Source organism: Procambarus clarkii, chromosome 75 (genome assembly GCF_040958095.1).
Source record: "Procambarus clarkii isolate CNS0578487 chromosome 75, FALCON_Pclarkii_2.0, whole genome shotgun sequence".
Classification (NCBI taxonomy): domain Eukaryota; kingdom Metazoa; phylum Arthropoda; class Malacostraca; order Decapoda; family Cambaridae; genus Procambarus; species Procambarus clarkii.
In genome coordinates, this window is record NC_091224.1 from 24,304,193 (window position 1) to 24,331,082 (window position 26,890).

Genomic DNA, 26,890 nt, shown 5'->3' on the forward strand with positions numbered 1-26,890 from the left:
ACTGCTAGGTAACAGGGGCATAGGGTGAAAGAAACTCTGTCCATTGTTTCTCGCCGGTGCCTGGGATCGAACCCAGGACCACAGGATCACAAATCCAGTGTGCTGTCCGCTCGGCCGACCGGCTCCCTATTCAGGTTCAGGTCTCAAGGGAGTTCAAACACTCTTACGAGGCCATTCGTACGTACTATCGTGCTACTCGGGGCTAATTTGTTCCATAAACCAGCAACCCTATTTCCAAACCAGTATTTACCCAGGTCTTTTCTTAACCTAAACGTTGTCGAGTTGGTATCTAACGTTTCTCCTTGTTCTTCACCTCAGTTAAGTCCTATTCACCACGCGAGTCGGAGGTATTAAGAGCGTCCTGACCTGATTGCTGTCTTCAATTGGTTCAGTGATAAGATCGTCAGGGAAGGGGGGTGTCTGGGGCTGCTCTGAGGGGGGTGAAATACCCCCCCAGATAGTTATCTTATGGTTTTGCAACCATGTACTTGTTTTAAACAAGAATTGCACCGGTTGATCTCGTGAATCCCGTTTCGGTACAGGTGTATAATGAATGTATTATAATGTATTATAATGAATGTATGTGTATAATGAATGTATAAATGACTGTATTTGTACTGTGTTATTCAGCTAGACCCCCCCCCCCCTCCCCTGGCTCATTTATCGGGGGTAATTAAGTGAGGAATTACCTTGGCAATCACTGAAGCCATTGCTGTTAACTGTTGTGATAGTTGTGTTGTTAACTCAGTGTAGAGTGTTGTAGTCAGTGTAGAGTGTTGTTAACTCAGTGTAGAGTGTTGTAGTCAGTGTAGAGTGTTGTAGTCAGTGTAGAGTGTTGTTAACTCAGTGTAGAGTGTTGTAGTCAGTGTAGAGTGTTGTTAACTCAGTGTAGAGTGTTGTAGTCAGTGAAGAGTGTTGTTAACTCAGTGTAGAGTGTTGTAGTCAGTGTAGAGTGTTGTTAACTCAGTGTAGAGTGTTGTAGTCAGTGTAGAGTGTTGTTAACTCAGTGTAGAGTGTTGTAGTCAGTGTAGAGTGTTGTTAACTCAGTGTAGAGTGTTGTAGTCAGTGAAGAGTGTTGTTAACTCAGTGTAGAGTGTTGTAGTCAGTGAAGAGTGTTGTTAACTCAGTGTAGAGTGTTGTAGTCAGTGAAGAGTGTTGTTAACTCAGTGTAGAGTGTTGTAGTCAGTGAAGAGTGTTGTTAACTCGGTGTAGAGTGTTGTTAACTTAGTGTAGTGTGTTGTTAACTCAGTGTAGTGTGTTGTTAACTCAGTGTAGAGTGTTGTAGTCAGTGAAGAGTGTTGTTAACTCAGTGTAGAGTGTTGTTAATTTAGTGTAGAGTGTTGTTAACTCGGTGTAGAGTGTTGTTAAGTCAGTGTAGAGTGTTGTTAACTCAGTGTAGTGTGTTGTTAACTCGGTGTAGAGTGTTGGTAACTCGGTGTAGAGTGTTGTTAACTTAGTGTAGTGTGTTGTTAACTCAGTGTAGAGTGTTGTAGTCAGTGAAGAGTGTTGTTAACTCAGTGTAGAGTGTTGTTAACTTAGTGTAGAGTGTTGTTAAGTCAGTGTAGAGTGTTGTTAACTCGGTGTAGTGTGTTGTTAACTCGGTGTAGAGTGTTGTTAACTCAGTGTAGTGTGTTGTTAACTCGGTGTAGAGTGTTGTTAACTCAGTGTAGAGTGTTGTTAACTCGGTGTAGAGTGTTGTTAAGTCAGTGTAGAGTGTTGGTAACTCAGTGTAGAGTGTTGTTAACTCGGTGTAGTGTGTTGTTAACTCGGTGTAGAGTGTTGTTAACTCAGTGTAGTGTGTTGTTAACTCGGTGTAGAGTGTTGTTAACTCAGTGTAGAGTGTTGTTAACTCGGTGTAGAGTGTTGTTAAGTCAGTGTAGAGTGTTGGTAACTCAGTGTAGAGTGTTGTTAACTCAGTGTAGAGTGTTGTTAAGTCAGTGTAGAGTGTTGGTAACTCAGTGTAGAGTGTTGTTAACTCAGTGTAGAGTGTTGGTAACTCAGTGTAGAGTGTTGGTAACTCAGTGTAGAGTGTTGTTAACTCAGTGTAGAGTGTTGGTAACTCAGTGTAGAGTGTTGTTAACTCGGTGTAGAGTGTTGTTAACTCAGTGTAGAGTGTTGTTAACTCGGTGTAGAGTGTTGTTAACTCAGTGTAGTGTGTTGTTAACTCAGTGTAGAGTGTTGTTAACTCGGTGTAGAGTGTTGTTAACTCAGTGTAGTGTGTTGTTAACTCAGTGTAGAGTGTTGTTAACTCAGTGTAGAGTGTTGTAGTCAGTGTAGAGTGTTGTTAACTCAGTGTAGAGTGTTGTAGTCAGTGTAGTGTGTTGTTAACTCAGTGTAGAGTGTTGTAGTCAGTGAAGAGTGTTGTTAACTCGGTGTAGAGTGTTGTTAACTCAGTGTAGAGTGTTGTTAACTCAGTGTAGAGTGTTGTAGTCAGTGAAGAGTGTTGTTAACTCAGTGTAGAGTGTTGTAGTCAGTGAAGAGTGTTGTTAACTCAGTGTAGAGTGTTGTAGTCAGTGAAGAGTGTTGTTAACTCGGTGTAGAGTGTTGTTAAGTCAGTGTAGAGTGTTGTTAACTCAGTGTAGAGTGTTGTTAACTCAGTGTAGAGTGTTGTTAACTCGGTGTAGAGTGTTGGTAACTCAGTGTAGAGTGTTGGTAACTCAGTGTAGAGTGTAAAGGGACACATATGCCGCTACTGGAGGCGAGTCAATAAGGTTGAGAGCCCAACAGCTTCATCAATACAGCCGCTCTCGCTGATCTTTATTAATGACAACACCAGTCATTGTTTTGTTATTTGTTCAATTGAGGCTGAAATGTCACGGGGGCCCCTGGGCGGGCGGGCGGACTGGGAGAACTGGGCGCTCCCAGTACTGACCAGAGGCCGGACACGCGGGTGTACTGGTCTCTGAGACTCCCAGTACTGACCAGAGGCCGGACACGCGGGTGTACTGGTCTCTGAGGCGCCCAGTACTGACCAGAGGCCGGACACGAGTGTGTACTGGTCTCTGAGGCTCCCAGTACTGACCAGAGGCCGGACACGAGTATGTACTGGTCTCTGAGGCTCCCAGTACTGACCAGAGGCCGGACACGCGGGTGTACTGGTCTCTGAGGCGCCCAGTACTGACCAGAGGCCGGACACGCGGGTGTACTGGTCTCTGAGGCGCCCAGTACTGACCAGAGGCCGGACACGAGTATGTACTGGTCTCTGAGGCTCCCAGTACTGACCAGAGGCCGGACACGCGGGTGTACTGGTCTCTGAGGCGCCCAGTACTGACCAGAGGCCGGACACGAGTATGTACTGGTCTCTGAGGCTCCCAGTACTGACCAGAGGCCGGACACGCGGGTGTACTGGTCTCTGAGGCGCCCAGTACTGACCAGAGGCCGGACACGAGTGTGTACTGGTCTCTGAGGCTCCCAGTACTGACCAGAGGCCGGACACGAGTATGTACTGGTCTCTGAGGCTCCCAGTACTGACCAGAGGCCGGACACGGGTGTGTACTGGTCTCTGAGGCTCCCAGTACTGACCAGAGGCCGGACACGGGTGTGTACTGGTCTCTGAGGCTCCCAGTACTGACCAGAGGCCGGACACGCGGGTGTACTGGTCTCTGAGGCTCCCAGTACTGACCAGAGGCCGGACACGGGTGTGTACTGGTCTCTGAGGCTACCAGTACTGACCAGAGGCCGTACACGAGTATGTACTGGTCTCTGAGGCTCCCAGTACTGACCAGAGGCCGTACACGAGTATGTACTGGTCTCTGAGGCTACCAGTACTGACCAGAGGCCGGACACGAGTATGTACTGGTCTCTGTGTTGTGTGTGTGCTGGCTGGTCAAGCTTCAGCTGCTCCGCCCCCAACTTTCACTTATTTTAACGGCTCTCAACGCTCTAAATTTCTTATTATACAGGTTTTTGAAAATGTGTTTCCTGTTACCACCAACTACCTGTCCTTTGAGGTTACTGTACTTGCTGGCCACTGCTCATACGGCGAACTTGTCATACAGGAAAATGCAGTCTGACTTTGATATTTTGTCATAGAACTCTAGGAGGTTTGTCAGACATAACTTCCTATTCCGTTGAAGCTCCATGACAAAGGTTCGTGTTCGCTCTAGGCATTCCCTTGGAAGATGTCCCTTGGTCCTTGGAAGATGTGGCAACGATGCAGATCTCTGGATTACGACTTGTCTCTTCTTCAAATAAAGTTTTATGCCCGTGAATTGAATTATTATTTGCGCTCAGGTTAGTACCGAGTTTGATGTTCAGTCGTATGTGACTTAGAGGACAGACAGGTGACTGTTGCTATAGGGTGTCCTCACTTAATTGTGTTTGCGGGGGTTGAGCTCTGGCTCTTTGGTCCCGCCTGTCAATCGTCAATCAACAGGTGTACAGGTTCCTGAGCCTATTGGACTCAGGAATCCAATGTGTGTGTGTGTGTGTGTGTATGTATGTATGTGTGTGTGTGTGTGTGTGTGTGTGTGTGTGTGTGTGTGTGTGTGTGTGTGTGTGTGTGTGGGTGGGTGTGGGTGTGTGTGGGTGGGTGTGGGTGTGTGTGTGTGTGTGTGTGTGTGTGTGTGTGTGTGTGTGTGTGTGTGTGTGTGTGTGTGTGTGTGTGTGTGTGTGTGTATGTGTGCGTATGCAGTTGTGTACATGCGTTCCTCTATTCAGGTGTGTCCAGCTAGAATAATATATTCATGTGTATTAGATCATAATTTGCATTAATATTAGTACTAAAACTGACTTTTTAACTACAAACATTATATAACCAAACACTGGTCAGTGTTGTCATAAGCCTCCCTGTAACACTGATATTAGTAATACTAGTAGTTTTATTAATAATGCAAATAAAATTACCATTAATAACAACAATAATAATAATAATAATTATTTTATTTACGCATCGACTAGAATCCAAGGGGTCGTTTAACTCTTCACAATTGACAAACTCAATCTATCAGGGTCTACGCACCACTGACTTGGAATTCCTGTCTAAACGTAGTAGCCAAAGGTGGAGAGAAAGAGCTTCATATCCAATAAGACACACACACACACACACACACACACACACACACACACACACACACACACACACACACACACGACTCCGCCCCTCACACACCCGTCAGAAGACGGGTGTGTGAGGGAGCAGGGGGGGGGGCCTCACATCAACAAAAGTTCAGGAAAATGCATTTCCTCTAACCTTAGTTTCCCAACAAGTGCCTCCCTCGAGACACTACACCACCACCACCACCAGGCAAGGTGGGCTCACTTGGGAATATGAGGTACATGTTCTCGGTTTATATATGATTACACACACCCGGTGGATTAGCCAATGTGGTTCCTCTACCCCTTGGTTAGGCTGTCCATATTATCACTGTCAGGACTCCTATTATTCACAAATTACACAAGTTCTATTGCTAGGATTTACAAATATACAAAGTCCTGTTGCTAGGATTCACAAATACTCAAAGTCTTATTACTAGGATTCACAAATACACAAGTTAGCTACAACCAGTGAGATTTTTACAACCGTTTTTTCAAATCTAACAACCTCTTTAATTTTAGTTTAACTGTTCAGAGATGGAGTCCCATAACCCCCCCACCCCCTATTATATGGCTGCCATACCCCCGGGGGGGGGGGGTTACGGTCCCCCCCTGGTTAACAACCCATAACATCCAGTAGAACAACTACAACATTCCAGGGACCAGATTCACGAAAGCAGTTACGCAAGCACTTACGAACGTGTACATTTTTCCTCAATCTTTGACGGCTTTGGTTACATTTATTAAACAGTTTACAAGCATGAAAACTTGCCAATCAACTGTTGTTATTGTTATAAACAGCCTCCTGGTGCTTCGGAGCTCATTAACTGTTTAATAATTGTAAACAAAGCCGCCAAAGATTGAGAAAAGATGGACAGGTTCGTAAGTGCTGGCGTAAGTGCTTCGTGAATCTGGCCCCTGGCAGCTACAACACACACGCACACTTACGCACCTCACTTTTCATAGATAACAACCCAAAAGTATATTAAAATATATATACATCCAGAAGACCCGCACTCGTAAAGCAACATTTCATACAAGGAATCAACAGGCGGTTTGTCAAGATAAATAATTTAGATACAAAATGAATGATAATGAATGTCTAGAGATAGAAAATGAATGATAATGTATGTCTAGAGATAGAAAATGAATGTCTAGAGATAGAAAATGAATGAGAATGAATGTCTAGAGATAGAAAATGAATGAGAATGAATGTCTAGAGATAGAAAATGAATGAGAGTGAATGTCTAGAGATAGAAAATGAATGAGAGTGAATGTCCCGCTTGATCACGACACCGCCACAAAACGATAACATTTCATCCCGGGGTGAAAAACTAGGCGAGTATTGAACACCACAACAGCCAATAGCAACGCAACAGCCAACACAACAGCCAATAGCAACGCAACAGCCAACACAACAGCCAATAGCAACACAACAGCCAACACAACAGCCAATAGCAACACAACAGCCAACACAACAGCCAATAGCAACGCAACAGCCAACACAACAGCCAATAGCAACGCAACAGCCAACACAACAGCCAATAGCAACGCAACAGCCAACACAACAGCCAATAGCAACGCAACAGCCAACACAACAGCCAATAGCAACGCAACAGCCAACACAACAGCCAATAGCAACGCAACAGCCAACACAACAGCCAATAGCAACGCAACAGCCAACACAACAGCCAATAGCAACGCAACAGCCAACACAACAGCCAATAGCAACGCAACAGCCAACACAACAGCCAATAGCCAACACAACAGCCAACACAACAGCCAACACAACAGCCAATAGCAACACAACAGCCAGCTCACACAACACAGGAGCAGCAGCAGGCGCAGTCTCTGTGAATGGCTGTGTTTGTCAGTAGCCTCATTAATGTACCAACATAACATATTTTATAATTCCGGCAAGTTTTAATTCACGGGCTTCATAGTTGACATCATAACAAGTTCATTACTTTTTTTTTTGTTATTGTGGGGGGTCTGGTGTTTTTTTTTTTTTTACTTGTTGTTCGACAGGTTAAAAATGATTGGGTTAACAATTGGGCAGTGTGACGTCATGGTCGTATCTGCCTCCCAAAATGGCAGACTTTTATATAACAGGTTTCATGCTTACCCTCTCTCTCTCTCTCTCTTTCTTACCCCTACCTTCTCTCTCACCCCCTCCCACCCTACCTCTCTCATTCTTCCTTTCCTTGCCTCGTCTTTCTCATTCTCCCATTTTCCCCTCATATCTCAGCTCATTTCCCTTTTCCCTCATATACTTGCACTTATATTGTGCCTCCAACACCTTCCCCTCATTCTCATATCTCTCTATTTTCCCTACCTCCTCCTCCTCCTCTGAGCCATGAGGGGCAGCCATGAGGGGCAGACATGAGGAGCAGCCATGAGGAGCAGCCATGAGGAGCAGCCATGAGGGGCAGCCATGAGGGGCAGACATGAGGAGCAGCCATGAGGGGCAGACATGAGGAGCAGCCATGAGGGGCAGACATGAGGAGCAGCCATGAGGGGCAGACATGAGGGGCAGACATGAGGGGCAGACATGTTGGGTCTGGTTCTGGGGTTCTCATTTTTATACCTTACAATACTTCTTTGGAAACTTAGCCGCCCAATTCATCACAGCGCGTCATGTTGGCCGCAGTTGTTCTTCATGTGATGAAACTCTCATTAGCGTGTCACCCGTCTCTGGAGGCTGGGTGGTGGTGGCAGACCCGCCACTGGTGTAGGTAGTGGTGGTGGCAGACCCGCCACTGGTGTAGGTAGTGGTGGTGGCTGACCCGCCAGTGGTGGAGCCGGTGGTGGTGGCAGACCTTCCCCCTGGTATATACAGCCGTGGACCAATCAGTACCAATTACACATCCAACCAGTTGTCTGTCAAACAGCGAATTAAAAACGCTACTGAGGCAACACTCCCACATTTGTACCCGTATTTATGTGTCAACACTGTGTTAGTAGGTCAATACTTACTGTGTCACCACTGTGTTAGCAGGTCAATACTTACTGTGTCACGACTGTGTTAGCAGGTCAATACTCACCGTGTCACCACTGTGTGAGGTCAATACTCACCGTGTCACCACTGTGTGAGCAGGTCAATACTCACCGTGTCACCACCGTGTGAGCAGGTCAATACTCACCGTGTCACCACTGTGTGAGGAGGTCAATACTCACCGTGTCACCACCGTGTGAGCAGGTCAATACTCACCGTGTCACCACTGTGTGAGGAGGTCAATACTCACCGTGTCACCACTGTGTGAAGTCAATACTCACCGTGTCACCACTGTGTGAGGAGGTCAATACTCACCGTGTCACCACTGTGTTAGTAGGTCAATACTCACCGTGTCACCACTGTGTTATTAGGTCAATTCTCACCGTGTCACCACTGTGTGAGGAGGTCAATACTCACCGTGTCACCACTGTGTGAGGAGGTCAATACTCACCGTGTCACCACTGTGTGAGGAGGTCAATACTCACCGTGTCACCACTGTGTGAGGAGGTCAATACTCACCGTGTCACCACTGTGTTAGCAGGTCAATACTCACCGTGTCAACACTGTGTTAGTAGGTCAATACTCACCGTGTCACCACTGTGTTAGCAGGTCAATACTCACCGTGTCAACACTGTGTTAGCAGGTCAATACTCACCGTGTCACCACTGTGTGAGCAGGTCAATACTCACCGTGTCACCACTGTGTTAGCAGGTCAATACTCACCGTGTCACCACTGTGTTAGCAGGTCAATACTCACCGTGTCACCACTGTGTGAGCAGGTCAATACTCACCGTGTCACCACTGTGTTAGCAGGTCAATACTCACCGTGTCACCACTGTGTGAGCAGGTCAATACTCACCGTGTCACCACTGTGTTAGCAGGTCAATACTCACCGTGTCACCACTGTGTTAGCAGGTCAATACTCACCGTGTCACCACTGTGTGAGCAGGTCAATACTCACCGTGTCACCACTGTGTTAGCAGGTCAATACTCACCGTGTCACCACTGTGTGAGCAGGTCAATACTCACCGTGTCACCACTGTGTGAGGAGGTCAATACTCACCGTGTCACCACTGTGTTAGCAGGTCAATACTCACCGTGTCACCACTGTGTGAGGTCAATACTCACCGTGTCACCACTGTGTTAGCAGGTCAATACTCACCGTGTCACCACTGTGTTAGCAGGTCAATACTCACCGTGTCACCACTGTGTTAGCAGGTCAATACTCACCGTGTCACCACTGTGTGAGGAGGTCAATACTCACCGTGTCACCACTGTGTGAGGAGGTCAATACTCACCGTGTCACCACTGTGTGAGGAGGTCAATACTCACCGTGTCACCACTGTGTTAGCAGGTCAATACTCACCGTGTCACCACTGTGTGAGGTCAATACTCACCGTGTCACCACTGTGTTAGCAGGTCAATACTCACCGTGTCACCACTGTGTTAGCAGGTCAATACTCACCGTGTCACCACTGTGTTAGCAGGTCAATACTCACCGTGTCACCACTGTGTGAGGAGGTCAATACTCACCTCAATAAGAATTAAGATCAACACACCTCCAGTCGTCCTCCGCAACAAATACTCGTCACAGCTTTGAACAAAGAACAAATACCTGGACAATAACAACAATAGTTTTGTTCAGATTAGTAATTGGACGAAACAACGACATTCATCGACCTTGGACGCTTGTACAGCAAATTACTTGTGCAGCTTCTCTCTGTTTGTGGGTGTTTGTTTCATGGGGGGAGGGAGGGGGGGGGTTAGGAGGTGTTTTTTGTGTAAGCGGAATTGATGTGTTTGGAGTGTTTAAAGGTCATGATGTGTCTGTTTTTCAAGTGCTGAGTGTTTGAACGTATTCTGTGTTCCGTTTGTTTTTTCCCCTAACTTCTTTCCATTGGCCGGTGTTGCGGTCAAGGAACACTGAGAAACATACGGAACGGCAAGACTAGGCCTCCCTCTCCACCCCTAGGCCTATATTTCTGTTGATACAGTGCAAGATAAGACGGCTATCATACCTGAAGCTATCATTCTTGCCGGGTCTCTTCGTGCGAATGACATCCATCTATTTCCTCTTGGTTTAATCCGGTTGCTTATTGGCCAGCACTGAGAAATCTTCGCGAACGATGAGGGTTCGTGACCCGACACACGTGGACAACACAGCAGCCGTCGGCACCCCTGGTAAACTTAACCCAGCATGTGATCCTCCGGCGCTAGTGAGTTTACCAGACCTAAAATTTAAAGCGGATAAGCTCTTTCGCCCTGCACGCTCTGGGGTGACCTTTCTGCCGGCTCCCATGACATTGGCTTCCACCACAAGCCCCTGAAGACCTCTCGTCGTCGACCTGGGGGGCACCTCCCCCCCAGGCTCCTCCCCCCACAAGGCACCACCCCCAGGCACACAGGTGCACGTGTTCAAGAAACAGGTACGTTTCTGCAGAAAGTGCCGGATCAAGCGGGTTTGTAATGGTTATGGGAAAGCGCGGGGCGCTCCAAGCAACAGTCTTTTAGATCAAGTTATCACAAGAGAAGCCTGGCTCCTGGCCGGAACTCAAGGTACGACTTCAATGCTAACACTATGAAAGGAGGACCTATCTCCTCGCTCGGAGTAACGGCAGGCTCACTGCTGGAATGGCTCACTCCTCAAAAACGATTCGGAGCCATCATGGAAACAAAGCAGATGTGTAAGTTACATGTAAGTTACATGTAAGTTACAGCAAAACGCTGCTTTTTCCCGAATGGAATCCACAGGGAAATAGCAGTTCGGTTATATAGACTAGACTACATCTCCCAGATGCAACTGGGAGATTAGTGAACCGGGAGAGAGGGAATGCATCTTCTGCCAAACTACTTCACTATCTCCTGGAATGTGAAGCAACCAACTACCTTAAAAGAGCTTTAAGAGTCCCTGAATCTTGCAGTAACCACCCTGAAGTCATCAACACGGCCACTCTTCTGGTCAAAAAAGGTGTCCAGCAGCTGGAGACCCTCATAAATACTGCCAAACAGTATCCTCCCCCAGCGATAGCAGTTACTTAGTAAGGACTGACGATTTAAATGCGATCTCAACACACGGTATATCCTTTCATGATCAAAGATCACATCCACTCCAAAAAATCTTACCACTTACGGGCTATTCATGCCCGTGCCACCTCTTGGGTGGTTTAATCTTCATCAATCAATCAACTCTGCTTTTGATAATGTTAACAAGAGGTTGATGAAACGTATATCTTAGCGTCAGGCCAAATAAAAATAGAAAATGAACTTTGGAGACTTAATTATTCAACTTCATTTTCAGGTGAAGAAAAATAGAGAAGATTTATGCCAGAATTATTGTCATATTTAATAATATATGTCTACAAGACTGTCCCCCAGGTACCAGGACCACCACTAACCATCCATGTCCCCCCCCCAGGTACCAGGACCACCACTAACCATCCATGTCCCCCCCAGGTACCAGGACCACCACTAACCATCCATGTCCCCCTCCCAGGTACCAGGACCACCACTAACCATCCATGTCCCCCCCAGGTACCAGGACCACCAGTAACCATCCATGTCCCCCCCCCAGGTACCAGGACCACCAGTAACCATCCATGTCCCCCCCCAGGTACCAGGACCACCACTAACCATCCATGTCCCCCCCCCAGGTACCAGGACCACCACTAACCATCCATGTCCCCCCCCAGGTACCAGGACCACCACTAACCATCCATGTCCCCCCCAGGTACCAGGACCACCAGTAACCATCCATGTCCCCCCCCCCAGGTACCAGGACCACCACTAACCATCCATGTCCTCCCCCCCAGGTACCAGGACCACCACTAACCATCCATGTCCCCCCCCAGGTACCAGGACCACCACTAACCATCCATGTCCCCCCCCAGGTACCAGGACCACCACTAACCATCCATGTCCCCCTCCCCCAGGTACCAGGACCACCACTAACCATCCATGTCCCCCTCCCCCAGGTACCAGGACCACCACTAACCATCCATGTCTCCCCCCCAGGTACCAGGACCACCACTAACCATCCATGTCTCCCCCCCAGGTACCAGGACCACCACTAACCATCCATGTCCCCCTCCCCCAGGTACCAGGACCACCACTAACCATCCATGTCCCCCCCAGGTACCAGGACCACCACTAACCATCCATGTCCCCCTCCCCCAGGTACCAGGACCACCACTAACCATCCATGTCCCCCTCCCCCAGGTACCAGGACCACCACTAACCATCCATGTCCCCCTCCCCCAGGTACCAGGACCACCACTAACCATCCATGTCCCCCTCCCCCAGGTACCAGGACCACCACTAACCATCCATGTCCCCCCCCCCCCAGGTACCAGGATTGGGCAGGCGTCCGAGTGCTTCGTCTACTGGAAGGACCCGGCCACCAGCGACACCTGGGGACTCAACTTCACCTCTCCCATCGACGCTAAGCAATTCCGGGAGTGTTGTGTGAGTATCCTGCCTCGTCCTCATGGTGTGGCCTGATGAGTGAGTCTCCCCCACATGGTGTGGCTTGATGAGTGAGTCCTCCCTCACATGGTGTGGCTTGATGAGTGAGTCTTCACCCACATGGTGTGGCTTGATGAGTGAGTCTTCACCCACATAGTGTGGCCTGATGAGTGAGTCTCCCCCACATGGTGTGGGCTGATGAGTGAGTCTTCCCCCCCATATGGTGTGGCTTGATGAGTGAGTCTCCCCCCCACATGGTGTGGCTTGATGAGTGAGTCTGCGGCTGTACCCCCTTACCACGACCCCAAAATGGCGGTGCTTGCATGCGCCGAGGACCTGGTTTTAACTGGCGCATTGTGCGTATATTTAGCGTGAGTGGTAGGCGGATATGCGGGGCTTGCGTTATCTGTCTCACACACTCTGTTGCACTGTGGTGCGTTCACGCCTCACTACCCTATAGTCCCATATATCCGGGCTCCACTCTGGTGATGTGCTCTTGAAGACATCTAGTTTGCAACATAACTACCATCTAGATCAATAATGATGCAACATAACTCCAGATCAATAATGATGCAACATAACTCCAGATCAATAATGATGCAACATAACTCCAGATCAATAATGATGTAACAGACTGTCATCCAGGGCATCAACATTGCAACATACTATCGTCCGTGTTGAGCTAACCTGTACTTGGAGGTAAGCTAGCCAACCTGCCCTTGTACCTGTGTAACTTTGCTTGCAGGCAAGACTGTGCCTGAATCCTGTACGTGTAGCCTTTCCTGGACAGTTGTGTATCGAGACTTGGTTACTTGAAGTGGTTGGTTAGTAGGGGTCGTGAGGACGACGCCTGACCCACCAGTCTATTAGTGTATGGATGACACAGTCATGTCATCCCAGAAGTGTGTATTTAGACGTTTGACTTCGGTGTTGTTGACATTATGTTGACATCTCTTTTTCCCCTACTTCTCCTTTCTTGTTGTGGTATTTGTTATTCTTTGTGACACCCTATTGTTTCCTCTCTCTCTCTCTCTCTCTCTCTCTCTCTCTCTCTCTCTCTCTCTCTCTCTCTCTCTCTCTCTCTCTCTCTCTCTCTCTCTCTCTCTCTCTCTCTCTGTCTCTCTCTCTCTCTCTCTCTCTCTCTCTCTCTCTCTCTCTCTCTCTCTCTCTCTCTCTCTCTCTCTCTCTCTCTCTCTCTCTCTCTCTCTCTCTCTCTCTCCCCCGTTAATACTGGCACCTCCCCTCTCCCCTAGTGTTCATACCTCTCCACAATACCCCTCTACACATTCTTCAGTTACATGCCTCTCTCTCTCTCCCTCTTTAATAGCCTCCTCTTCCTCCTCCTCTACTTTGGCACTCGCATGCCCTTCTTCCCCTTTCCTCTTATTCTCATTTGTAATCTTCCTCTAATACTTCCCTCTTTTTCCTTTTTCACATTGTTTGACAGTCTTTCCTCCCTCTAATCTTCTCGCGCCATCTATGGTAGTCTGGCTCCTTCCCTCTTGCCTCCCTTCCCAACCCTCCCTTCCCCTTCCCTCCCTCTGCCTCCTTCCCTTCACCCTCCCGCCCCTGGCCACCCTGGAGGAAAGTGAGAATGCGGTCTGGTGAATATGACCGCGGGCATCACAACACATTCCTCACACCCCGGGTAATATAGGCGACCTCCGCTCCCTAAATCCCTCCCGCTCTCGCTAATGCTTCTTTAAACAAATGGAGATTTAGACATTCATCCTCGCTAGTCTCAGGTGATTTGTAGAGAGTCATTGGGGGCCTGGTGAAGCTTCTCGAGGGGGTGAAGGGTAGATCGTGTACCGGAATGTTGATTGGGAGTTTAAGATCGCTTGAGAGGTGGAGAGGGTCAGTAGCAGGAGGCGACACAAGGTCTTGACAGGAGGTACTGCTGTAGCAGACGAAGGACGGGGTCCTCAGCGTGTGTTCTAAGTACATCAGGATGACGGGAAGCATTGGGGGACAGGGGCTCCTAGACAGTGAAGACAGGTTGTTGATGTCGCGGGTGTCCGCCAGCTGAGACGAGCAGCGTGACAGTGAAACACATTCCGTCTCACCTCGCGCCGAGACAGTGGCGCGAGGTGATATCCGGCAGGAATCCGGCTTGAGGAGGGGATATAAAAAAAACGCCGCCCGCAGCTCCAGAAGCTGAAGATCGTATTTGATGTGATCCGCGACAAAGTGGGGACTTGATTCTTTCGGTTTCAGATTCCTTCCCAACTTGCCTTCTCCGCCTCTTGATCTTCCAGTAAGGTTTTAAGGTATTGATATTTGTCGTACCTTCCTGACTCTTGATGTACTCACTCATCTTGATGTACTCTTCATGCTCTGGAAGATACAGTGTTGTATACTGTAGTGTATGTAAATACTCATTGTGGGTTGGTGGAATATACAGTATTGTATATTGGCTCTTGTAAGCCATTGCTCAACCTTTGCTTGGCTTGATTGTTATTTGTTGTAATGAAGTCTTGTGTTTTATATATATATATATATATATATATATATATATATATATATATATATATATATATATATATATATATATATATATTCGGTATCTGATACTCTTTGTGTGGGTGTTCAATAATTGTATATGATGCTTTGAAGGACGTACTGGTGGGCAACCTCTCTCTGTCTGTCTCTCTGTCTGTCTCTCTCTCTCTGTCTCTCTCTCTCTGTCTCTCTCTCTATGTCTCTCTCTCTCTGTCTCTCTCTCTGTCTCTCTCTCTCTCTCTCTCTCTCTCTCTATGTCTCTCTCTCTCTGTCTCTCTCTCTCTGTCTCTCTCTCTATGTCTCTCTCTCTCTGTCTCTCTCTCTCTCTCTCTCTCTCTCTCTCTCTCTCTCTCTCTCTATGTCTCTCTCTCTCTGTCTCTCTCTCTCTGTCTCTCTCTCTCTGTCTCTCTCTCTATGTCTCTCTCTCTCTGTCTCTCTCTGTCTCTCTCTCTCTCTCTCTCTCTCTCTCTCTCTCTCTCTCTCTCTCTCTCTCTCTCTCTCTCTCTCTCTCTCTCTCTCTCTCTCTCTCTCTCTCTCTCTCTCGTCCCCTCCTTCCCTTTACTGGTAGTGCACCAGAGCATGTTCTAGATTTAATAATCACGTTTGACGCACGAGCCTCTGTGTGTGTGTGTGTGTGTGTGTGTGTGTGTGTGTGTGTGTGTGTGTGTGTGTGTGTGTGTGTGTGTGTGTGTGTGTGTGTGTAAGACTGACCTTCAGTTCCTGGGCCCCGGGTTTTCGACCATCGGTCATCTAATACAGTGACTCCCGACCCCTTTGTTTTCTCTCATATCTGCTTTAGAACCTTTGGATGAAAGTCGACTCAAATGCTTCCCCGTCTCATTCGATTCTCACATCCCTGTGGCTCATCTGCGTTTGTTTCTCATGTGTCCTCTCGTAACGTTACTGCTCAACCAAAGAATACTGTCGTCAATACTCCTATTTTGTATGTCAGGATCATGTTCCCCCTCTCCTTTATTTCTCCTTCCAGCGTCATTTGGTTAATTTCTTTCAGTCTTTCCCGTGGCTTATTCTTCCTCAAATTTGGGACGAGACTTGTCGCAAACTTCTTCACTCTCATCTTAATCTTCGTTTTGTGGTTGTTGAGGGGCTCCACGCTTGTGCTGCATACTCTAGCGCTGGTCTAACCTATGGTACAGCGTTTTGAAAACATCCTTGCCTAGGCGAACGTGATGTTGGTCGTTCAAAATGTGTTATTGACCTGAGGCTGTCTATCTCTGGAGACAGGTTCGTTGTTATCTCTCTCTCTCTCTCTCTCTCTCTCTCTCTCTCTCTCTCTCTCTCGTACATTTAGGACTTGATATAGCGTATTATTCCTACGTTGTTGTTGTCTCAAATTTAGCTACTCAGAACTCAGTATCCATGTAGCACGGGCTACGGTGAGCCCGTGCACTTATCCCTACGTACACACGGTAATTTATATAAACCCATTAATACCCAGAGTGAGGGGAAATTATTTCTTTTTGGGGGTCTAGTAATTCCGCGTCCCCTTCCTCAACCCGTTCTCTATGACGGGTAACACCCGGCCGACACGACAGGTTAAGCCGTCGAGGGGAGACTCGTGTGTTTAGTCCCTCAGAATAAAGTTACAATCTTTTTTGTTTTTTTGAGTGAAGAATAGGTTTAGCTGTGACGCTGTAAACCCCTGGAGATCTAGCGGGTTTTTTTATGTGATGGTGTAATGCTATAGTCGTATATTTATATGACGGAGAGGTTTATATTTTTTAACGTTTGTGTGGGGGGTGTCAAAATGATGGTGGAATATTTAGGTTCAATTAGAGCTCATGACAACAAATATATAACTCAGAGAGTATGTGTGTGTATATTCAATGGCTCTGTTGGCTACGAGGTAATATTTTCTCCCCAAAACAATGTATCCCTTAGTTTGAAAATGTTCTATACAGTTCAAAACTGTGATAGAGACAAAAGAGAGGGGGAATTAAAATGCTCCTCCCTCCCTCCCCCACCATCTCCATTTTTATGAGTCTCCCCTGCATTGTTTTCGCGGATGACCATTTTCTATGAATTGATCTTGTCTGGGCGATGTACGTTTTCTGTGGGGCTGATGTGAGGGTGGACAGCAGTCGTGTCGCGGACTTCATTGTAAGTGGTCGCGGGCGTCGCGCCGGCCCCGCGTCCGGTACTTAAATTACAACTAAAGTGACTTGTGATTGATGTGTGTTAAGAGATAAACGTTGAAAATAACCAGGACTTGCAAGCGGAAAGAATAGCCATTTTTTTTGTTTGCATAATATGATAGTTTAACCTGTGATCGATGATAAGAATCTGAAAAATTTATATGTGATTTTCAGTAGTAGTCTATGTAATGATTTGCTGTTAAAATTGCGAAGTACCGGAGATGATCTATGCATAAGTCCTTCTGAAAAGCTCTCTCAAGTTCTAGTTTCTATGATTGATAGAAGTTATAGTTTAATAATATAATTAAATGATCTATAATCGATTTATAGTGATGGTTAAATGTCTCAATTGCAAGTTTTGGGGGTATATGATGTGTTGTGGTGCTGGGTGTTAAGGGCATTCAGCCTCTGGAGGGTTATTAAGGTCACCACAACACCTCACTGACAGTGGGGTCCGTCAGACGCACACACACACTAGCCGCTGGACCATGATGAGCTCCCATATATATCGCAAGACTCTATTACAACACTCTATTGTTGAAAAATACGGATCGACACACACTGTGTTGCATTTTACTTAACAATCTGCTCTCTTAAAATTGCGTCGCTTTTGTTGACTAGACCACACACTAGAAGGTGAAGGGACGACGACGTTTCGGTCCGTCCTAGGCCATTCTCAACTCGATTCGACTTGAGAATGGTCCAGGACGGACCGAAACGTCGTCGTCCCTTCACCTTCTAGTGTGTGGTCTGGTCGACATACTTTAGCCACGTTATTGTGACTCATCGCCTGCATACGTCGCTTTTCGCTGGTATATGCGCGCTATGGCCAAAAAATGGACGTAATTTGAAATTAAATCGGCTCACGAAAAGTGACGGACTGTCCCGTTTTCTGTTTGGAGTCCTCCGGCTTACTCGGTTAGGTTAGGAGAGGAAACTTTCAATTAACTGTTTTCATGACGTTTTGAAAGCTTAGGAGAACTTCCTGCCCTCCTAACCTACCAGAGGACCCTTAACTTGCTGTTTTGGAAAAAAAATCCAAATTTGATTTTCAATTAGATTCAGATTCAGATGTTTATTCAGGTAAGGTATATACATACAAGTGATGTTACATTAATGGATTGATATATAGATAGATCTAGTACATACAATGCCTAAAGCCACTATTACGCAATGCGTTTCGGGCAAGAAAACATTAATATCTAGAACTTAATACTAATTGAGCATAAAGAATAAAAGATGTTGAGAACAAATACAAATAAAGATAAAAAAAAGGGGGAAACATGACTGAAAAAGCAGCACAAATACAATAGGTTGACAAACAGTGTTGATTAAAAAAAAAAAAAAAAAAAAAAAAAGAAAATAACAGACATGGGTTGACAATAGAGGAGTGAGGTAGATTACAGGGAATTTATTAGGTAGTGTTTAGTTTTTATCTTAAACTGGTTGAGAGAGGTACAGTCTTTAACATGGTTGGGAAGGTCATTCCACATTCTGGGCCCCTTGATTTGCAGAGCATTTCTAGTTTGATTAAGACGTACTCTAGGAATATCAAAACTGTATTTATTTCTGGTGTGGTGCTCATGGGTTCTGTTACAACCTACTATGAAGCTTTTAAGATCAGGATTGGCATTATAGTTTAGCGTTTTATATATGTATAATACACATGAGAGAATGTGCAGTGACTTAATATCTAACATATTAAGAGATTTGAGTAGGGGTACCGAGTGATGTCTGGGGCCAGAGTTGGATATTGTTCTAATAGCGGCTTTGTGTTGGGTAATTAGAGGACGTAAGTGATTTTGGGTAGTAGAACCCCAAGCACAAATACCATAGTTGAGATAAGGATAGATAAGGGAGTAATAGAGAGTCACCAGGGCAGGGCGTGGTACATAATATCTGATCTTAGAAAGAATGCCCACAGTTTTTGAAACTTTTTTAGATATATTTAGAATGTGTCCCTGGAAATTCAGCTTGTGGTCAATGAGAATGCCAAGGAATTTGCCATCTAATTTGTTACAAATTTGGGTATTGTTTATTTTGAGATTTATAAGACTAGAGGATTTATTGCCAAACAGAATATAGAAGGTTTTGTCAATGTTAAGGGTGAGTTTGTTGGCAGTTAGCCAAAGATGGACTTTATTTAGCTCAGTATTTACTGTGGCATTTAGAGCAAGAGGGTCAGGACTGGAGTAAATGAAGGTTGTGTCGTCAGCAAATAGAATTGGTTTGAGGTGTTGGGAGGCATTTGGAAGGTCATTAATGTAGATGAGAAAGAGGAGAGGGCCAAGTATGCTGCCCTGAGGAACACCAATGTTGATGGGTAGGGTGGGAGAAATTGTATTATTCACAGAAACATATTGGAGCCTGTCAGTAAGGTAGGACTCGAGGTATTGTAGGGAGTGTCCTCTGACTCCATAATGATGTAATTTAAGAAGAAGGTTATGGTGGTTGACAGTATCAAAAGCTTTACGCAGGTCCACAAATAACCCAACAGGGAACTCCTTTTTATCAAGAGCTGTATGAATCGAGTTAAGCATACTAATAAGTGCATCGTTAGTGCTTTTTTTGGGTCTGAAGCCATATTGGCAAGGGCTAAGTATATTGAGTATATTATATATATTAATTACTTTTCATTTTCAAATTACGTCCATATTCGGCCATACGGGTCAAATATATATATATATATTTGTATATATATATATATAAGGGTCAATACGGGTCAATAAGTCAATAAGGGTCAATACGGGTCAATACGGGTCAATAAGGGTCAATAAGGGTCAATACGGGTCAATACAATAAGGGTCAATATATATATATAAGGGTCAATACGGCCATACGGGTCAAATATATATATATATATTTGTATATATATATATATATAAGTATATTATATATATTAATTACTTTTCATTTTCAAATTACGTCCATATTCGGCCATACGGGTCAAATTCAGTCGTAATTTCCAAGAGGTTGTTCCAGTTCACCCAGCAGTAATTAGGTACTTGGTTCTTAACCTGTTGGTGCGTCGTGTTCTAGGGGTACTAGTGGTTAAGGCTTACCTTGAACGATGAGGGGAAGGGAAAGCTCTCAGCCTGCTGACAGCCTGCTGACAGCCTGCTGACAGTAGACTGAAGGTGTCTGCTCCTGTACTCTGCTGTGTTAAAAACAGCTGAGCATCTGTGGCGGTGATGTTCCGTCGAGTGTGAATGGCTTCCTTTTATTATACTTTTATGAGGCTTTTGTGGTGTGGTGAAGCTGTTGTAACCCATTAGGGGCTTTTGTCTGTTCTGTAAGGTTCTTTTTCCGTGTTGTTCAGCACAAAATGTTCTGTGTACTCACCTAATTGTGGTTGCGGGGGTTGAGCTCTGGCTCTTTGGTCCAGCCTCTCAACCGTCAATCAACAGGTGTACAGATTCCTGAGCCTATTGGGCTCTATCATATCTACACTTGAAACTGTGTATGGAGTCAGCCTCCACCACATCACTTCCTAATGCATTCCATTTGTCAACCGCTCTGACACTGAAAAAGTTCTTTCTAATATCTCTGTGTGGTGTATGTCCCATGTTCCCCGCCCCCGACCTTACTTCCTGAGGCTGTAACGTAAGGTCTAGAAGGCTGGTGACGATTGATTGATTGATGATTAAGATTGAAGATTGATTGAAGATTATGCCACCCAAGAGGTGGCACGGGCATGAATAGCCCGTAAGTGGTAAGGCTGGTGATCTTGCTGGATGACCCATAGACGTGTGTCTCTCTATCCATCATAGTATGACGATGGATGGAATAACTAGCACTCGCCTATGTAGACCAGACCTCACACTAGAAGTTGAAGGGACGACGACGTTTCGGTCCGTCCTGGACCATTCTCAAGTCGATTCTCACCTAGTTGTGCTTGCAGGGGTTGAGCTTTGGCTCTTTGGTCCAGTGTGACTCTCACTTTGCTTCACCTCTACTTGAACCTGTTGCGTGATGTACTTGTTATAGATTCAGCTACTCGGAACAAATGGTTGCAAGTAGCACGGGCTAGGGTGATCCCGTAGTGGACTTACCTGGCACAGGAGCGGGCCAAGTAGCACGGGCTATGGTGAGCCCGTAGTGGACTTACCTGGCACAGGAGCGGGGCAAGTAGCACGGGCTATGGTGAGCCCGTAGTGGGCTTACCTGGCACAGGAGCGGGGCAAGTAGCACGGGCTATGGTGAGCCCGTAGTGGACTTACCCGGCACAGGAGCGGGGCAAGTAGCACGGGCTATGGTGAGCCCGTAGTGGGCTTACCTGGCACAGGAGCGGGGCAAGTAGCACGGGCTATGGTGAGCCCGTAGTGGACTTACCTGGCACAGGAGCGGGGCAAGTAGCACGGGCTATGGTGAGTCCGTAGTGGACTTACCTGGCACAGGAGCGGAGCAAGTAGCATGGGCTATGGTGTGCCCGTAGTGGACTTACCTGGCACAGGAGCGGGGCAAGTAGCATGGGCTATGGTGAGCCCGTAGTGGACTTACCCGGCACAGGAGCGGGGCAAGTAGCACGGGCTATGGTGAGCCCGTAGTGGACTTACCTGGCACAGGAGCGGGGCAAGTAGCACGGGCTATGGTGAGCCCGTAGTGGACTTACCTGGCACAGGAGCGGGGCAAGTAGCACGGGCTATGGTGAGCCCGTAGTGGACTTACCTGGCACAGGAGCGAGGCAAGTAGCACGGGCTATGGTGAGCCCGTAGTGGACTTACCCGGCACAGGAGCGGGGCAAGTAGCACGGGCTATGGTGAGCCCGTAGTGGACTTACCCGGCACAGGAGCGGGGCTGTAACTGAGGTGTATTGTCAGTTCCCGGAGTGTTTGCTGCCCCTCGGGCTGCTCAAGGGCAGCTGGTACTCCGCGCCGCTCTCGCTATATAACAAGCCTCACATTCCACGTGGTTTACGGGCTCGCCATAGCCCGTGCTACCTCTTGGGTGGCTTAATCTTCGTCAATCAATCAAGTGGGCTCATATATCCAGAAGCGTACGAATTTAGGCAACTTAACTGATCTAAGTCAAGGCCCAGTAACCTGAGGAAGCATAGCCATTTCAGTGCTTTTAATGTCACTGAAGCACATGAATTTTGACAGGTTAGGTTAGGTTTTGAAATAGAAATTGAAATAAGTTTATTGAGGTAAAATACACACAAAGGGATGAGGTAGCTCAAGCCATTCTCACCCCGTTCAGTACATCGTGTTAATACATACATAGACACACATCACAATAAACATATTACCAAACATTCTAAGAGATAAACATATACATTTCCTTAGGTTAGGTTAGGTCTGTTTTGTAACTCCAGCTCTGGTAGTGTGTGTGTGTGGTGGGGGGGGGGGGTGGTACTCTACATCACACATGTTCCGGGAGTGGAAAGTCACATTACTTTACCTTATGTTATAAATATATCAACGGATTCATCGCAATCCTTATCTTTTAAGAGCATTGTTTACATGTGTGACGTCACTAGTCAGCTGTCTCTCTCCCTCCCCCCCTTCTACGTCATCAATTTTCTTGAGTTGGTGTATTCATCACAGCCATGTGAGGTGTCGACCAAATGGCTGTGATGGCATTAGTTAAGCAGTTACTGTGTGTGTTGCATTGTTAACGAGGCAATTAAATATCCGCCGGGCCATGGTGCCAATTGTTCAAACACAGGCATTGGTTAATGTAATGGTCTTGGCAGTGTTATTATCTCTCTCACACACACGCGCACACACACACACACACACACACACACACACACACACACACACACACACACACACACACACACACACACACACACACACACACACACACACAGCAGAGTGGCCTTCGTCTTCAGCACATACTCTCCTACATTGACCCTCTTCCCTTGTACGTCCCTTCCCCCCTCTCCCCCTATCCCCACCATTCTTTCACTCTAACCTTTTCCTCTCTCTCTCATCTTCGCCCCCCTCACACCCCCCCAACACATGAGTGGCGGCGGCACACTTGTTGTCAATGAATAAATGAAGTAGGACAGGTGTTAACAATTCAGAGCACACAGGTGAACTCTTAAACTTTGTTGACGCCAGTCTCCGGACGCTTAGAACTCTTCTTCCTCCCGCTCTCCATTTTCTGTTCTTGGGGTATGTAGTTGTATGTTTAGACACACACACACACACACACACACACACACACACACACACACACACACACACACACACACACACACACACACACACACGCACGCACGCACGCACGCACACACACACACACACACACACACACACACACGCACGCACGCACATATGTGCTTGTGAGCTTGGAGAACATATGTGAGCTTGGAGACCATATGTGAGCTTGGAGACCATATGTGAGCTTGGAGACCATCTTCAGGAGAAGCGTGGCTGGAGAATGTGCTTCACTATCTGCCTTAACACTGTCTTAAGCTCAAAGGAAACAACGCCATTGTGGATGTAAATAATAATTACTGCAAAAGTTTATTACATGAATATAAATAAATATATTACTCAACACATGTGAAACGAAAACTAATTATATTTAGCCTATTTATTTGGAACACAAATATTTGAAATGGGAATAGGCTCCCTCTCTCTCTCTCTCTCTCTCTCTCTCTCTCTCTCTCTCTCTCTCTCTCTCTCTCTCTCTCTCTCTCTCTCTCTCTCACTCTCTCTCTCACTCACTCTTGTACTTCCTAGGAAGCACAAGAGGAAGGAAGTTACCTTGAAACAAAACAAATTTAACAATTTAATTAACACAAAATTTCATTATATCGTAAAACTTTATTATATGAATTAGTGTTTACACACATGCTGGGACAAAGAGTGCACGGTTCCTGGTTGATACCTGGTTGATACCTGGTTACCTGGTTGATACCTGGTTACCTGGTTACCTGGTTGATACCTGGTTACCTGGTTACCTGGTTGATGGGGTTCTGGGAGTTCTTCTACTCCTCAAGCCCGGCCCGAGGCCAGGCTTGACTTGTGAGAGTTTGGTCCACCACGGTGTTGCTTGGGGCGGCCCACGCAGGCCCACATACCCACCACAGCCCGGTTGGTCCGGCACTCCTTGAAGGAACCAATCTGGTTTCCTCTTGAAGATTTCCACGGTTGTGTCTCATGCTTCTCACTACAGGTCACTATGTCATAATGGAGCGAATTCTTACATTGTTTCTTAATTCCATAAGACGTCCCAGTCACTTCAAATAATGTATACTTCTTTTTTACCTTACTTATTCCTCCAAAGTATTTTTACGTCGTGAGTATGTCTCCCCTTTTTTTCTATCTTTCACTGATAGATTTATTAGTTCATTCTGGGTTACCTTGTAATGTTTGCTTTGCAACTATGAAAATATTTGTATGTATTATCTCTGTACCTGCATAAGTTTGGTTTGACGAGATAAAGATCCATGGTGGCTTCACATATTCTAGAACTGGTCTGACATACGTGGAGTCCTTGAACCGCCGCCGCCGTCGTGTTCATATCTCTGAAGTGTGTTCATGTCGGTCCAACTTTATATTTGTGGCTCGTGTTATTAGGTTTATGTGTCTCCCGGGACCTACAGCTTCGTCGTGATGATCTCCACATTTGAACAAATCCACAAGGGCCGTGAGCAGGATTCGAACCTGCGTCTGAGAGCATCCCAGACGCTGAGCTACGACCATGTCGTAGCTCAGTCGATTAAGGCAGCGTCTGGGGTGCTCTCGGACGCAGGTTCGAATCCTGCTCATTGCCCTTGTGGATTTGTTCATTTGATGCATCACGCAATTGTGATTTCTGCGTGTAATCTCCACATTTATTTCTCTCTGTTTGACTCCAAGACGGGTTCCCTCTTCATGTTGGTATCTTGAGTTCGTCATTCCTTCCTCATTAACATTACTCATTACCTTGCATTTATGGGAGTTGATCTCTAGCATCCACCATGTAAAACATTTTTACCGTTTGTTAGCTAAGGGGATATACTTCACTTGCTTTTTTTAAATTTTGCCCCGAGGGGCGAGTTTATTGGGCAGCGCCACTCATCCTGTGAGTGGACACACCGCCATAGTGACAGTATTGGGCAGCGTCACTCATCCTGTGAGTGGACACACCGCCATAGTGACAGTATTGGGCAGCGCCACTCATCCTGTGAGTGAACACACCGCCATAGTGACAGTATTGGGCAGCGCCACTCATCCTGTGAGTGAACACACCGCCATAGTGACAGTATTGGGCAGCGCCACTCATCCTGTGAGTGGACACACCGCCATAGTGACAGTATTGGGCAGCGCCACTCATCCTGTGAGTGGACACACCGCCATAGTGACAGTATTGGGCAGCGCCACTCATCCTGTGAGTGGACACACCGCCATAGTGACAGTATTGGGCAGCGCCACTCATCTTGTGAGTGGACACACCGCCATAGTGACAGTATTGGGCAGCGCCACTCATCTTGTGAGTGGACACACCGCCATAGTGACAGTATTGGGCAGCGCCACTCATCCTGTGAGTGGACACACCGCCATAGTGACAGTATTGGGCAGCGCCACTCATCCTGTGAGTGGACACACCGCCATAGTGACAGTATTGGGCAGCGTCACTCATCCTGTGAGTGGACACACCGCCATAGTGACAGTATTGGGCAGCGCCACTCATCCTGTGAGTGAACACACCGCCATAGTGACAGTATTGGGCAGCGCCACTCATCTTGTGAGTGGACACACCGCCATAGTGACAGTATTGGGCAGCGCCACTCATCTTGTGAGTGGACACACCGCCATAGTGACAGTATTGGGCAGCGCCACTCATCTTGTGAGTGAACACACCGCCATAGTGACAGTATTGGGCAGCGTCACTCATCTTGTGAGTGAACACACCGCCATAGTGACAGTATTGGGCAGCGCCACTCATCCTGTGAGTGGACACACCACCATAGTGACAGTATTGGGCAGCGCCACTCATCCTGTGAGTGGACACACCGCCATAGTGACAGTATTGGGCAGCGCCACTCATCTTGTGAGTGAACACACCGCCATAGTGACAGTATTGGGCAGCGTCACTCATCTTGTGAGTGAACACACCGCCATAGTGACAGTATTGGGCAGCGCCACTCATCTTGTGAGTGAACACACCGCCATAGTGACAGTATTGGGCAGCGCCACTCATCCTGTGAGTGGACACACCGCCATAGTGACAGTATTGGGCAGCGCCACTCATCCTGTGAGTGGACACACCACCATAGTGACAGTATTGGGCAGCGCCACTCATCCTGTGAGTGGACACACCGCCATAGTGACAGTATTGGGCAGCGCCACTCATCTTGTGAGTGAACACACCGCCATAGTGACAGTATTGGGCAGCGCCACTCATCCTGTGAGTGGACACACCGCCATAGTGACAGTATTGGGCAGCGCCACTCATCCTGTGAGTGGACACACCGCCATAGTGACAGTATTGGGCAGCGCCACTCATCCTGTGAGTGGACACACCGCCATAGTGACAGTATTGGGCAGCGCCACTCATCCTGTGAGTGAACACACCGCCATAGTGACAGTATTGGGCAGCGCCACTCATCCTGTGAGTGAACACACCGCCATAGTGACAGTATTGGGCAGCGCCACTCATCCTGTGAGTGGACACACCGCCATAGTGACAGTATTGGACAGCGCCACTCATCCTGTGAGTGGACACACCGCCATAGTGACAGTATTGGACAGCGCCACTCATCCTGTGAGTGGACACACCGCCATAGTGACAGTATTGGGCA

The 26,890-nt window shown here is 47.0% G+C and overlaps 1 protein-coding gene across 16 annotated transcripts in view; it reads left to right on the forward strand.

Annotated features, from left to right (window-relative positions):
• The window catches only part of sif (still life), a 541,039-nt gene that overhangs the window by 126,137 nt on the left and 388,012 nt on the right, over positions 1 to 26,890 (forward strand). For all 16 annotated transcript variants that reach the window (XM_069313365.1, XM_069313368.1, XM_069313371.1 and 13 more), the window contains exon 4: positions 12,372 to 12,490. In XM_069313365.1, coding sequence (XP_069169466.1) covers positions 12,372 to 12,490 — 119 coding nt within the window. The remainder of the gene's footprint in view (positions 1 to 12,371; positions 12,491 to 26,890) is intronic.